Source organism: Fringilla coelebs, assembly GCF_963513975.1.
Source record: "Fringilla coelebs genome assembly, chromosome: 17".
Taxonomy (NCBI): domain Eukaryota; kingdom Metazoa; phylum Chordata; class Aves; order Passeriformes; family Fringillidae; genus Fringilla; species Fringilla coelebs.
The window spans coordinates 2,996,411-3,011,253 of record NC_140043.1 but is presented as its reverse complement, the minus strand read 5'-3'; the positions used below and the strand labels follow the sequence as shown (position 1 = coordinate 3,011,253).

The 14,843-nt window shown below is 49.1% G+C and overlaps 1 protein-coding gene across 5 annotated transcripts in view; it reads left to right on the top strand.

The window, feature by feature from the left end:
* The window catches only part of NF2 (NF2, moesin-ezrin-radixin like (MERLIN) tumor suppressor), a 47,079-nt gene that overhangs the window by 9,960 nt on the left and 22,276 nt on the right, over positions 1-14,843 (top strand). For all 5 annotated transcript variants that reach the window (XM_084217097.1, XM_084217095.1, XM_084217098.1 and 2 more), the window contains exons 2-10: positions 1,267-1,392; positions 2,431-2,553; positions 4,717-4,800; positions 9,146-9,214; positions 9,360-9,442; positions 10,060-10,135; positions 10,364-10,498; positions 12,959-13,033; positions 14,498-14,611. In XM_084217097.1, coding sequence (XP_084073223.1) covers positions 1,267-1,392; positions 2,431-2,553; positions 4,717-4,800; positions 9,146-9,214; positions 9,360-9,442; positions 10,060-10,135; positions 10,364-10,498; positions 12,959-13,033; positions 14,498-14,611 — 885 coding nt within the window. The remainder of the gene's footprint in view (positions 1-1,266; positions 1,393-2,430; positions 2,554-4,716; positions 4,801-9,145; positions 9,215-9,359; positions 9,443-10,059; positions 10,136-10,363; positions 10,499-12,958; positions 13,034-14,497; positions 14,612-14,843) is intronic.

Here is a 14,843-nt window from a genome sequence, read left to right as displayed (position 1 = left end):
GAGGATAGTGAAATGTGTGAAATTAGGGGGGTTATAATTACAGCACTGCCAAACTTGCTGCTCCTGGCGTTTTGACCCCGAGGTGTTGACAGCGCCCGATCCGAATCGCGGCGAGCGCTCCGGGGGTGGTGTTTCTCGGGAGGGTGGCGGCGGCTTTGTCCTATTCCGGGACTGTCAGCGCGTGTGTCTGCGCTCTCCGGGAAGGGGGAGAGCAGTGACGGAGTCATCGCTGAAAGGCAGAGCTTGGCTGAGCTGGGCCTGGCTGTGCCCACAAGGCGGCAGTGGGTGACAGCGGGAGCGGCCCCGGCGTTAATATTGATGTGTCCAGGTGGCCCCAGGATTGAGTTGTAGTGACAAGAGAGTGCGCGAGATCTGTTTGCCCAAGGGCTTTGGAGTAATGGCCATATGTCTCGGTCTAGAAATTGTTTTCAGCGTGCAGATGGAAGACCAGAGTGGCTTTGGCATATTGGATTCACGTGGTTTATGTCCCTCTTCCCCTCTCTGCCTCCCAACACCTCCTGGTTTTATGAGCAAACTTCAGTAGCATCACGGATGCAGCTGCAGGACTGCTCCAAGGACATGGTCCTTGAGCAACCAATTTTCTCTGTTCCTTGGCTGCTTCAGTCACCAACATTTTCAGCAGAAAATGCAGTTTAACTCTATCAAAATGTGCTCCCAGAGAACTGCTGACTTCAGTGGTAACGATGGGGATTTTGAAGCTCTTTTTTCCCTTCTGTCCGTGCAGGGTCGGTGGCTCTGGATGCTCCGTGCAGGAATTGTGTCACTGCTGAATTTGTGGCTCCTCTCTCTGAACCCCTGGTGCTGATGGTGGTGCTTGTGCAGGGCTTCCTGGGGCTGGAGGGAGACACATTAAAGCCACCAAGGGGCAGTTCTAAGGGATTTTTATTCCCTTCTGGCAACAGGCAGGAACCTAAACATGTCAGGAGCCTAAACCTGAGCTCAGCAAGAGCCTAAATGAACCCTTAGTTTCCCAGGGCAAGAAACAGGGGCTTTATGGTGTCATTTTTTGGAAAAGGGGGAAATCACATTTCAGTTTCCTGCTGAGGGAGGAGCTGGTGATCTGCAGATGAGATCAGATGGAAGGAGATAACGTGTGCCTCCTTAGAGTGTTTTCATGTCTGTACCAGATGCATTCACAGGGGCTTTAAAGTTGACCTTGAGAGGTGAAAACAGTGCCTTTGGGTGAACAGAGAGAAGTTCTGAAATCCACCTTTATAACTCTGCTTCCTGTTTGCTCTCTGGCAGGTGAAGTGGAAAGGGAAGGACCTGTTTGATCTGGTGTGCAGGACTCTGGGACTGCGGGAAACCTGGTTCTTTGGGCTGCAGTACACCATCAAGGACACGGTGGCTTGGCTCAAAATGGACAAGAAGGTTGGAACCAAAGTTCACAAAATGCCAAAATGGTTTGGGTTGGAAGGGACCCTCCAATGCTCCATTGGACTCTCAATGCTCTTCTCATTCCCCGCCCTTGCCATGGGCAGGGATATTTCCCTTGAGAGGTTGTGGGGGGTGACAAAGGAAAATGTCCTTTTGTCTTTGAATGCCCGAGGTTGTGTGGTGGGTGAACTGGGACAGATGCATTTAAATCCCATCTTTGTGGTATCTGGGGGTGTCAGACTGGGAAAAGCTGGCAGAGATGCCCCATCCCAGCATCTGTGCACACTGAATCCCCTTGAGACTTTCTGGGACACAGCCATGCTGGGGTGCTGCACTTAGGGGTGACTGCAAAGCAAATGAAACCTAAAACTCTCTCCTTTGTGCCCCTGAACACAAAACCATCAGCAGAAAAGTGGAGTTGCCTCTTGTTTTGTTGTTGAGAAATACAGAGAGCTTGGGAGGAGGAAAACCAGAGTGAAAAGGAGATGGGGATAAGGGAGGAAATGCTCCCCAAATCTGTGAGGGCAGGGTTTTGGAGGTATCAGATGTGACTTGTTCACATCCAAAAGATGTGACACTACAGCCAGAAGATCATGGACACTGAGGGAGGCCTGGGTGTCTCACCTCTCAGACTGAGGTTTTAAACCAACATTTTCCTGGGCAGTAGCAGAGCAAGGTGGTAGGAAACACCAGTGAGATAAACTTAGTGCAGGAAAACAAGGAGAAAGTCGGGTGGTGGCGCAGCAGGATCCAACATCTCTCTGCAAGTATCAGGAGAGGTAGCGAGCACGTGGCAGATCAGGATCAACCTTCACTATCTCATTTCTCATGCTGTTTGTTTCTGCCTTTTTTTTTGTTCCCTTGCATCATTAGGAGTGTCAGAAATGTTTGTTTTCTTTTTTTAACTATGGTGTTTGAACTATTTAGGTCTGTTCTAGATGCCTAAAAGTGTCTGACAGAATATGTGCTCATCTGAACAGAAGGGAGCTGGGTCTTGCCTTGAAAAAACCAAATGGCTTTTATATCCCACAGGTCCTGGATCATGATGTTCCCACAGAAGAGCCCAAAACTTTTCACTTCCTGGCCAAATTTTATCCTGAGAACGCAGAGGAGGAATTGGTCCAGGAAATCACTCAACACCTGTTCTTCCTGCAGGTAGGAGTCAATACACTGCTATCCAACCTGAGGGAGAGGGAGCCAGGATGAGCAGAAGGTCCCAGGGTCAGGGAGCTGGTCAGCAGAGTGTGCTCCACATCCTTATGTTCACACCTCTCCAAAGGGACTTGTCTTTAGCAACAGAAACTTCCAAAAATAGGTGAAGGATGGTTTTTGTGGAGGAAGCAGCTTGCCCAGACTGGCAGACCTCTGAACTGGCAGTAGAGAATGATGAGGTGATCCATAATATCCATGGGGGGTGGCTCAGGGACATGGATCTGTCAGCCAAGGGCTCGTGTTCCTCTGCAGGGTGTGGGATGAGCTCTGCTGAGGGGTGGCAGCTGCCTTTGGACGTGACAGCAATGTTGTGTGGAGCAGGGGAGTTTGATCCTGGAGGGCAGAGTGCAGCCAGCCTGTTCCCAGGCTGCACAGCAAAGTTCCCCTCCTCACCAAACAGCCTTCAGGTACCTGGAGCAGAAGAGCATCCCAGCAGTTCAGCTCTCTGATGGAAAAACAGAGAAGGGGAAACCTCACAGTCTCACCTGCCCCAGCAACTCCTGCCCCGCAGTTAAGCCTTTAGAAACTCTGGTGAGCACATCTTGGTTGGGTTTTTTAATTTAAATTATTCTACAAAACTTTGTGTCCTGAGAAATCAGCTCAGCTGATGATGTGGCAATGCTGCACGGCTGGTAACAAGGAGCTGCTGTCACAGGAGCTCTCTTTCAGGGACATGATCAATTTTCTGCCACAAAATCCATTTTCTGACACATTTTTCCTCAGAAGAGTTGTGTCAAGCATGGTTACAGGGAACAGAGCCCTCCTAGTCAGACTCCTGGGTATTCACTGGGATATTTCAGCTGCTCTCTGGCTGTTAATTTGAAGATAAATTACAAAAATTTTTTAAAAGTCACTCATTCTTATGTTTTTTACACCAAAGTCAGGACAACCGGATTTGGGATTACCTCTGTAGCCCTTTCCAAGTGAGCTCAGCAGCCTCTTGATACTCCTCAGTCTTCCAAAGTCCATCTTTTTTCTCTAGAATCAAAAGTGTTCTAAGTGCAAAGTATTCCTGTTAATTTCCAAGCTCAGTCTCGTGCACTGGTGTCTCTGCAGGGTTATTTCTGAATGCCTCATTTGCCAGGAGCTTTATCCACGGTGAGGAAAAATGCTTTTGGCATCTTTGAGAAGGAAAATCAGAGAGGAAAAGCCATTCAAGCTGCATTTTCTAAATGCAGACCATGACTTTGCTGCTGGGATTTGTGTGCTGAGAGGAACCTGGGCTCCTGCATGCGTTTGGGAAACAGGAGCACATCTAAGCTTGTAAACTCTCCTGTTTTTTATCTTGATGCAGCAGAATATCTGCTGTGATTATGTTGTACCCAACTTTGAGGACTCAAAGCACGTTATAAATTCAAATTGATGTTCCTGCATCTCCAACAATCCATTTAAGCCTCCCAGGAAATCGTAGGCTTTTTAAATTTCTTTCCCCCCCTATCTTTAATCAGGAAAATTAAGTGTGCCAACCCAAAAAATATCGAACATGACAGGTTTAATTTTTGAATGCACAGGAGGCAGGGAAGTAAAGCTGTGGCCTGGGGGAGCTGCACGTTGGCTCTCCCGGGAGCGCGTGGGGCTCTGCCTGCTGCTGAAATCTCTGCCACAGAGGTGACCCACAGCTCTCTGTGCTGGGATCCAAGGAATTGGCCTCCAGCACAGGTGAGCACTGACTCACAATGAGGCCTGAATGTCCCAGAGCAAAGCTTGCAGTGCTCAGAGACTGCTCTTTTATTCAGCAGCGTGGCTGAATGTCCTATCAATCCGTAGCTCGTGCCTGAAGAGGTTTTATCGCTGTGTTTACATGCAAGGTTCCCCCCCACCACCACCCCTTGCCTTTAGCAACAGGATAAAGCTGCTGTCATTTTCCACATATAAATTTAGCTCTTCTCACCAACCTGTCTGAGAAAGGTGGTCTGTGAAAGCCTGAGCCCTTCAGAGCCACCAGAGAATTCCTGGGTCTGGACTGTGATTAGTGTTAGGAAAATTGTTAACTCTGTGTGGTTGACAGCTCAAGTTAAAACACACTGCAGCCATCTGCTGTGACAGTCGTGCTCTGCTGTGCTCCACTAAATGTGTGCTATCTGTCCTTTGCTGCTCTGTGTGCAGGTGAAGAAGCAGATTTTGGATGAGAAGATCTTCTGTCCTCCTGAAGCCTCTGTCCTGCTGGCCTCTTACGCTGTCCAAGCCAAGGTAGGCAGCAAGGAATGCTCCAAGGGCCTGCTGGGCTGGTGTTGATCCAGGTGCTTTGTGCTGGAGCCACTTCCTGGGGAAAGGGAAGGCAGGTAAAGCTGTGAAAGCTTGGGAAGTGAGGGGGCTACACCAGCACTGCTGCCTTCTCCACATGGCTGGTTCCTGGCTACTTCCAGATATTGGATGGGTTTTTGATTTCTCTTTCCAGGACTCTTTAGCAAATGCTCAGCTCATGAGCTGCAGAGCCTACTTGAGTGTGGCTTACTGCTGGAGCAGGTGAATTCCCTGAGCCTATGGTGTTTTGGATCTCCTCCCTGCTTTTGCCAGTGTAGCCAGAGGCAAGCCAGCCGTGGGACTCCCAGCTCCACTGCTCCCCCAAATACTTATCTTGATAATGACTTTATTTCAGTGCTAGAACTGTCACATCCATTTTATTGCACTGTGAAAGGGCTTTTCCTGCCTTCTCCCTTTATCTTGGGTTTGATCTTGGGTGTTTGGCCTCACCAGACAGAGGGAAAAGTCAGTGTTCACGAGTTCCCCTTGTTTCTCTGCTGCATTCTGCTCTGGGCCTAGAGTGGGTGTGTTTTGCTGAGGATTTATTCCAGAGGACACTGTTTTCCAGTTTGGGGTGTGCAGCCTTGGACAGCTTGCCCAGGGCAGAGACTCCTGGGGTGGAGGGAGCAGCCCAGGGTTCAGTGGCAGGGACATTGTTGCACTCAGGGACATAATTTCTGTCTGTGTATGCACAACATGTGCTGCTGCTCAATTAACAGCTCCTGGAGCTCAGCTCCAGTTTGTGTGTGCAAAGATCCTGTTTTGGGAGGGAGAGGAGCAGCTGCTGTCTGAGCACAGCCCAGCCACGCTGTCTCTGCATCTCCTGCTGGTTCTGACTCTGGGTGGGATTTTGGGAGGGTTTGGCTCACAGGAGTGCAGGCAGGTGGCTGTGCCCTGGTTCTGGCAAGTCCTGCTGTCCTTGAGGGCATGGCTGTGGAGAGGTTTAGGAGGAGCAGCTCTCTAGGACAATCTTTGCTGGCAGTGCAGGAGAGGGGGTTTGGCCCTGTTGCCAGAAGAGAGGGCCTGATCCAGGTTGGTTTTTCCCTTAGGCCATGTAATTTTCTCATAAGCCTTCAGCTCACACTCTGAGTAGAGCCCTGGGTGCCATGTTCTTTGATGGGGTTAGAATTTACAAGAAATTGGTGTTTTCTTCTCATAATCAGAGTATTGATGAAACCATGTTTTGTTCAAGAGACTCATCAGCTGGGCAAAGAAAAGTTGCTTTTAGAAATGTTTCTGTTTGTGTGAAACATTCATCACTCTTATTAGAGTGCATGAGTAAACACTTCCTTGGCTTTCCTTCCATTGACCTGAGCTGAGGATACGTAGGGAATGACTTTCCTGGCTGCCAGAATGAATAAATGTTGGGTAAATATTGAGTTCTGTTAGCTCATGGCCGGGACAGCTCCTTGGGTACAGGCTGTGACTTGGTGCAGGTCGGTTGTGCCCTCCCCTTTGTCCCCTTGGCACCTTGAATATCCTGGGGCATTGGGAGGAGCTCACATGGAGTCAGAGCAGTTCTGACCTTGCTGAGATCAGGAGAAGGTGGAGCAGGGATGACTTTTCTGCTTTTCACTGAAGGGTTTTCTTCAGACATCCCTTTCTTTGCTGCCGCTCCAGCCTGGGATTCCCCTTCTGCTTTCACTCCCAGCAAAGGTGAAAGCTGAGAGCACATCTTCGATAGGGAACTGGGAAGAAGGATGTTGCAGGTCATCTCCTTCCAGTTGAATAGGATAATGATGTCCTTCCTGGGCAAGAAAGCAGGCAGAGAGAGTGCAGTAATTTCACTAATAACGTGCTGATTTGCATGATTAGGGGCATAATAGCTTGACACAGCAGTGTGTGTGTGCATCCAGCAGCCACTTATTGACAGCCAGGTGCTGCTGGTCCATCCTCACCAACCTGAGACAGCAAAGGAAACAGGGGGGTCGTAAAAATAACAGCTTATTTATTTCTCTCTCGTTGTGTTCATTTGGGGAATTACTATGTGCTTTCCCCTCCAGCCCTGTTCAAACCACCCACGTGGCTTTCAGAGGTTGGAGGTGGTTCAGGTTTTAAATAGCTGGGAAAGACGTGGGATCAACTGAAAAAAAATGGGAACATCCAGGAGGTTCTTCTATTTTTTGCCCCTTAAATGCAGGTCGCTGCTGTGCTGCAACTCTCTCAGCACTTCAGATCTTGTAGCACAGCAAACAGCTCTTTAATTATTATTGTTTTTCCCCCAAACAAGCAATACTTGGTGTTAATTTGTAGCTGAGCGTGCCTGTGTTTATCCAACAGTCTAAGCCGGGCGTATGAATGTGGTAAAGACAGATCCATGGCCAATCATGAATATTAATCATACAGTTCAATTAACAAGAGCTGAAATTCCATGACAGTTTGAAAGTAATGGTTTAATTGAAAAGGCCTTTAGAAAGTACATTTGCAAAATCATTTGAGCCAACAAATTCTGCAATACTTAAGCCATTTGTTGATTTTTGACTTGTGAATAATTAATGTTCTCATCCAGACTCCCCTCTCAGTACAAATATTCCTCTGGGACATAGCAGTATTTTTTAGCACATGAAAAGTCACATAATCCATACTTCGTCTTAGACTTCCGCAGAAGATCACAACAGAAAATAATCATGTTAATCCTATTTACTATTATTTTCATCACCTAAAAGTGATTTACTTGCCGCCTGTCCAATGTTGTTGGAGTTGCTTCCTTCACCAGTGCCACGTTTTTAGTGCTGCTTCCTTTGGAGGGAGGCTCAGGCACCATGTACCTGCAGAGTGCTGCATCCTGAGGAGCTCCAAGACCTTGGAAGGCAGAGAGTTGCCCCCACTCTTGGATGAAATCCGGGCTGGTTTTGTTCTATTAATTGAAGTCTGAGTCAGTGTTGGTTGTTGTTACATGCTCCCTTTGCATCTGCATTGGCTCCAAATCAATATTTGTGTCTTTAATCCCCACGTGTTGTCTCCCAAGCGCAGAGGTGGGATGTGTGTAGACTTACGATGCTGAGCTCTGGTTTTGGTGCACGGTGTGAAGGTCCTGGCTCAAAAAGGAGGCTGAGAGGAAAAGCCTTCTGACTTGTTGTATGACCACCAGGTGCCTCTTGGTCCTGTGTTTATAAATTGTCACCATTTTGCACTTCCTGAGTGAAGGTTGCTCAGAAGAGCAGGGAGGGAAGGGCTGCCCCACTTGCAAAGGGAGCAAAGGGAGCTGTGTCTCATGCAGTCGGGCACTGTCACCTCTATCACTGCAGAAGTCCTGGTTGCCAGGTGAAGGAAGTGTGGAAGTCACAACACTCTGTGTACGTGCCTCACATGCTTTGTTCCTCTCCCCCTGAATTTGCTGGGTTGTTGGAGGAGCCGTTTTGCAGCGTTTTCCTGCCCTCTGAGGCCGTGCAGGAGGTAAATTCATTTTCACATGCACCGCAGGGACACGCGGCTCTTCAATCTGTTAATAAGCAGTTTTCTTTCTCAGTCACTTTATATGCTGCTCAAAGAGATGTAAATCTAAACAAATACCAGTAATTAGTGGATGTGCTTAACAAATCTGAATTGGATTCCATGACCCAGTTGAGCAACAGACCCTCTGACAGAAGAGCCACCACCTGCCTCAGAGGAATCTGTCAAACTCCTCTAATTTTTTTGATATTTATTCATTAGGGTGATGAGCAGCGACAGAGGAACTGCCATCTGCCTAACCTGGATCACTGCTGCCCATCAGTTTTTGGGGACAGGTCTTTCTCCATGTCTTATTTCCTTGTTCCGTTACCTGTGGAACTGCAAGGACCTCTCAGCTGTAGTCTTGCCCTGCACTGGGGGAAATGTTAATTAGGGCATGAAAATGAGAATAGAATAAACAACCATCATCTAGTCCAGCTGGACTGATAGAGGACATCAACTGGTGATGGTCATCAGTTTAAGTTGTGGCAAGTGGCGGAGTCACCATCCCTGGAAGTGTTCAAAAACTGAGCAGATGTGGCTCTTGGGGACCTCAGGGGTGTTCAGTCACAGGCTGGACTTGATCTTGGAGACCTTTTCTAACCTTAATGATTCTGTGGTGGTGGGAAGTTTTGTTCTCCCAGCTCTGCTGCTTGAGTAGAAGGAAGCTCTTTGTTTCTATTAGCAATGAAATGACAAAGAAATCCAGGTTATTCATCTTAGAGAGGAGCAGGCTCTGTGCTCATGGGGTGAGCAGGCCGTGTTTGCTCTCTCTCAGGGCTGGCTGTGAGGGGGTGGAGAGTTGGACTTGCCCTTGTTGTTAACATGGGGTGGGCATGATGTCTGTGCTTCTCCCCAGTACGGTGACTACGATCCCAACGTCCACAAGAGAGGCTTCCTGGCACAGGAGGAGCTGCTCCCCAAGCGGGTAAGGAGCTCAGCAGCGTCGGGGAGTCGGTGTCCAGGCTGTCCTGAGGCTGGACATGCTGCTGGGACCTGTCTTGGTGTTTCTGGCTTTCTTGCTGAGCCAGGAGCAGCACTGTGACCTGCTCTCTGTCCCCCACCTATCCCAGGTAATAAACCTGTACCAGATGACTCCAGAGATGTGGGAGGAAAGGATAACAGCCTGGTACGCAGAGCACCGGGGCAGAGCGAGGTGAGCTTGTGCTGCTGGGCTGGGTCAGGGCCAGTCCCCTCCCCTGGAGAGCCAGCAGGCTTTGGGAAGCTTGGGCAGGCACTGGATGAGCTCTGCCAGCAGGTTAATCCAGCACATCTCTGCAGAAGCCTCAGGAAGAGCTCAAAGCTTTTGTTGATGGCTCTGCTTGTGCCTTGCTGTCCCCTGGTCACTGTCGGGGCCTTCAAGAGAATTTAGGAATGATGCAAAGTAAGGACTCACCTGCATCAGGGATCTGGGGGAAGAAATAGGAATTCAAACCTTATGTGTGCCTCAGGTGGCAAAATGCTCCTTTTGGGGGATAAACCTAAAGCCATGGATCTGAAACAGTGGCATCCCAGCCAGGGATTTCCTATTTATGCTGAAAGGATTGGGAGGTGAACAAAGCCAGGCCTGGAGTGCTGGATCTCAGCAGCCACTCAGATGCTGGCAACTGCAGAGTGAGATTTGCTCTTGGACTTTATTGATCCTGCCAGCAAAGACAGGATTGACCTGTGTGATAGAGACAGTCCAAGCTTTAAAGCCTGGTGAGTGCTTAGGATCAGCAGGAGCAGCCATGTCCCTCTCTGATCCTCCCAAACACTGTTCCTGCCTGACAGAGATGAAGCTGAAATGGAGTACCTGAAGATAGCCCAGGACCTGGAAATGTACGGCGTGAACTACTTCGCCATCAGGGTGAGTTGGGTGGGTTGGGGGTCCTGTTTTCCTGCCAGGGTAAAAATCTCCATGTCCTGGAGAGCCAGGAGAGCTGGGAGGTGGCATTTGGGGACCCCACCTGTGCTGAGGGGAGGCAGCAGCTCCTGGTACCCGGTGCTGGGTCACTGCTCGGGGCTGGCTGAGGAGGGAACAATGGTTCATGTCTGACCCCCCCAGTGATTTCTGCTCTTTCCTTTCCTCCTGCAGAATAAAAAGGGCACAGAGCTGCTCCTTGGAGTTGATGCCTTGGGTCTTCACATTTATGATCCGGACAACAGGTTGACCCCCAAAATCTCCTTCCCATGGAACGAGATCCGGAATATCTCCTACAGTGATAAAGAGGTATGGATGTGTCCCACCTCCTCCCTGAGAGCAGTAAGAACGCAACTGGGATTTAAAATGATTTCTTTTGGCTTCTCTGTCTGCTGTGCTTGCTCTCACCAGCTTAGCTAAGGGCAGCTCAACTCCTCCAGCTGAAACCTTAATCCAAACCTTCCTGAAATTGTGCAGGAGTGGGCGTGCAAGGGGTCACTGGGGAGCTGGTTCTTCTCTTTGGTTTCAAACCTTCTATGTAATAATCTTTTCAAAAACCCAAAATTGCTGTTGATGTTCTTAGCCCAAATACCAGAGTTCAGAAGTTAAAAATCTCTTCTTTACTGCATATATTACAGTATTTATTACTGTGGATATATTCTGTATTATGGAGTACAGGGAGATGTATTCCTGGGGAGAAGAGCTCTTGCCATCTCATTACATCATCTTGGGTTTCAGGCTGCTGGACTTGGCATAGCAGCTGGAATCTTTTTAGGAAGTTGAGCAATTTAAGCCCACTGTTAGATAGTTATTTATTAAATCCAGAGTCTAAATATGGGTCTTTGGGATTGTTGGCCCCCAAACCTAATTGAGAACAGAAATGCTGTTGGCTGAGGAGGGGGAACTGAGCAGCTCCATTTTAAGTCTGAGAGAGCTGCTCAAAGAAACCAGCTGCCTTCATGGTAAGGAAGAGAATTAACTTCTTAATTAAAAATGGTTTTCTAATCTAAACATGATATTGATCAGGGGAGCAGCTAAAGGTTTCTCATCAGCTGCATTTATTGCATGTCTCGTGAAGTTTCATAAGCAGTAAATCCGTGCTGGAATTGTCTTCACTTGCTTTACTCCTTAAAGAGCTTCACGACTGCAGAAAGCCCAGCACTGAGTGACTTCCAAAGCTTCCCTGCCTGTCACAGTGCAGTGGGAGCTCCCCAGAATCCAGGGGCTGACCCCTGCCTAAGCAGGCCTTGCCACAGGACTGTAGCAGAGCTCTCTCCAGGGGAAGGATGGATCCCTTCCATCAGCTCAATCATCTGTGTCATCAGGTGCCCACAAGCAGGTCTGACCTGATGCAAACAGGGCCAAGAGCTGGGAACAGCAGCTCTGCTGACACCACTCTGGGGGTTGTCCCTCCTAACAAAGATTGACTGTTCACACAGAGCTGAAACTCCTCTCCCAGCATATTCCTGCTGCTGCTCTCAGTGACTGCTGGGGACCCTGCTGGAGCTCGAATCCAGGGACATTCATGCACGTCTGCCTTTGTGAAAGTCTTAAAAGATTGGCTCTTAAACTGCCAGAGCAAGGCAGTGCCAGGACAGGGCCCTTTGCAGGCAGGGCCGTGTATTGACAGATCTCCCACTCTAATGGACACACTCTGTCTGCTCCAGCTCCTCAGCCCGTTATTTCTGTAGTGCGTGGGGGAGTGATGGAATATGTGCATGTCTCCTAAAAAATGCCATCTTGCAGAGCACTCCATCTCTTCAAGTACCCTTTGGATAGTGCAGAGGCTTCTCTCCATCCAAGGGCTGCATTTCCAAAGCCCTTGAGGGATTTGTGCCACCACTGGGCTCTCAGGAGAGCCGCTGTGGGAGAGCTGTGGAGAGGGTGAAGCCAGGCCATGGGTAGGGCGGGCTGGCTGGTACATGGACTGTAAATACAACTTAGAGCCAGGACATAACAGTTTGAATTGTGGGAAAATCTGAGTTCTGGAGAAGAAAATGCATGGAAAATTCTTCTGGGGAGCTCTTGTGAGTGGAAGTGTCAGTGGGAAGGGCAGCAGCTCCTTGCTGTTTTCCTGATGCAGCTCTCCTGCCCTTTTAACTCCCTGACAGGAGAGTGCAGCCAGGTGGGAGTCGAGCTCTTCTCCCAGTAACAAGTGACAGGATGAGATGAGACAGCCTCGAGTTGTGCCAGGGAAGGTTTAAGATGGATATTAGGGAAAATTCCTTCATTAAAGGGCTGTCAAACCTGGCCCAGACTGCCAAGGAAAGTGTTCAGAACACTTGTGGATGTGGCACCCAGGGACATGGTTTGAGGGTGAACATGGTGCTGTTGGGTTGACACTTGAATTTTAGGATCTTGGAGGGCTTTCCAACCTCAATGATTCTGTGGTGCTGAGTTGGTTCTTCCTGCCTTTGGAAGCATCCTGAGTTCCTGCTGTGGTTTCTGTGTTCCCTGCAGCTCCCAGGAGAGCAGCACCTTGCCTGGGGAGGTGCTGAGCTGAACCCCCACTCCTGCAGGGTTCTCTGCAGAGGACAGCAGCTCCTGTGGCCCCCATGTTTTCCTGGCAGGAGGAACAGTTGTCTCCTTGGCTGCTTTTGATGCGAGTCCTCTTGCTTGGCTCAGAGCCACGGGGACGGCTCTGAGCCGTGTGTCTGACCCTGCTGACCTGCTCTGAGCCAGAGCTTTCAGGAAGAATTTTATAGCTGCCTTTTTATTAAATGCACCACTCTCTGATAACTCTCTCCCTCTTTATTTTTTCCTTTTCAGTTTACGATTAAGCCATTGGACAAAAAGATTGATGTTTTTAAATTCAATTCATCAAAGCTGCGTGTGAATAAGCTGGTAAGTGCACACACAGTCTTTTTTTACTGCCTGCAGCAGGGGGTTCTGCAGAGAGTGTGAGACAACGAGCTTTTGGGGCTTTTCCTTTGAGAGGGAGCTGCTGCTGTGTGGTTGTGGTGGGGTGTAGCAGTTTCTGCTCGCTCAAGGAGGGAAGGGGGAGACTCAAGACAAGCTGCTCCACAGAACCTCTCCCCCTGCCCTGTTTTTGTGCTCCCTTTTGGAGCTCTTGGCTTTCAGCTGACCTAAATAGTGGAAGCACTTAGTAAATACAGCTCCCAGCTTTGCTCAGTTCCTCTTTCTTCCCGTGTGGATCTTTCCCCATTCTGCCCTGTGTCATAGCTTTCCCTATTTTGGGAGGCACCTTTACCAGAGTCCTGGCTTTTTCCCCTCTGAGGACACTCTCCTTGGACAAGGATGGGCTGCATTGAGCTGTCCATGTTGGAGACCAGCTTTAGCTGATGTTCTGGATTTGGATCTGTTGTTAGGTCACACAGGTACCTTTGCTGTCCTGTTGTTGGCTGTGGTTCGTATTCCATAGGAAATGGGGCTCCCTCATTCCCTGCATCATCAGGTTCATAGTGCTGAAATCTTCAGAGAAGTCATTTGTGACTTGGGTTGTAGCTGCCCCATCCCTAAAAGGGTTCCAGGCCAGGCTGGACGGGGCTTGGAGCACCCTGGGATTGTGGAAGGTGTCCCTGCCCATGGCAGAGGGTGGCAGTGGATGATCTTAAAGGTCTCTTCCAATCCAACCATTCCATGATTCTTGTGATTTTATAAAATGGAAGAAGAGCATGTAAATCAGTCCTTTAGAAAAGAATCCAAATTTAGAACCCTGCTTTTATTGCTAAAAAAATCTTTTCACTCCTCTGTGTGCCCACCTTGTGCTAACCCTCCTCTAGCACTGCCACCTCCCTGGTCCTCACCAGAGAGAGAACCACACTGGGGCTCAAATCCCTTCAGCAAAGGCATCTGGAGATGCCCAAGCAAGTTTTGGATAAGCCTTCTGTTTGTCCAAATGGAAACTGGTTTTCCTTTTAATTTATTTTTTAATCTCAGTGCCTTAAACGTACACTGGGGAGAAGGTGCAAGTTCATCTTGAGCCTAAAGAAAGGGGGCAGTGAGGACCAGGGAACCAGGCAGAGCTGTAGAAATTTTTATTTCATTATTTGGCCTCTTGCCTTTTTAGAGTGGGTGTGAAACAACACCCGTGCTGTGCTGGAGGCACAGAAAATTGGTGTCTGCAAAGAGCTGCTGTACCCAGGAGCTGGTGTTTGGTGTGGGACCTGGCTCCCTGCCCCTCCTACAGCTGTGAGAGCTCGCAGGGTTGGAGCTCAGTGGGTGGAAGCACTAACAAGCACCAAATCAAAGCAATTCTAGTGGTTTTGTGTGTCAAGAATACAAACCACCTCATTGCCATCACGCGTACAGCTGTGTCTCTCTGCTCTTCACCCCTGACTGCAACAGATTCTTCAGCTGTGCATTGGGAACCACGACCTCTTCATGAGGAGGAGGAAGGCAGACTCGTTGGAGGTGCAGCAGATGAAAGCACAGGCCAGGGAGGAGAAGGCCAGGAAGCAGGTGAGCCACATGTCCCATAACCAGTGAGCCAAAATCAGAAATGCAGACGGGCTTGGGAAGGACAAGTCTCTGGAATGGCTGCAAAGCAGCTTTGAGGGAAGGTCCAGCTGAACATTTTTTAGTAGCCTGCTCCCAGCTCTCCAGTCATCTCAGCTTGGCTCTGCAGGTTGGTGGCAGCCTGAGTCCAGCCCCCAATTTGGGAACAAAACTGAGAGGACGGGAGGGAAGAGCT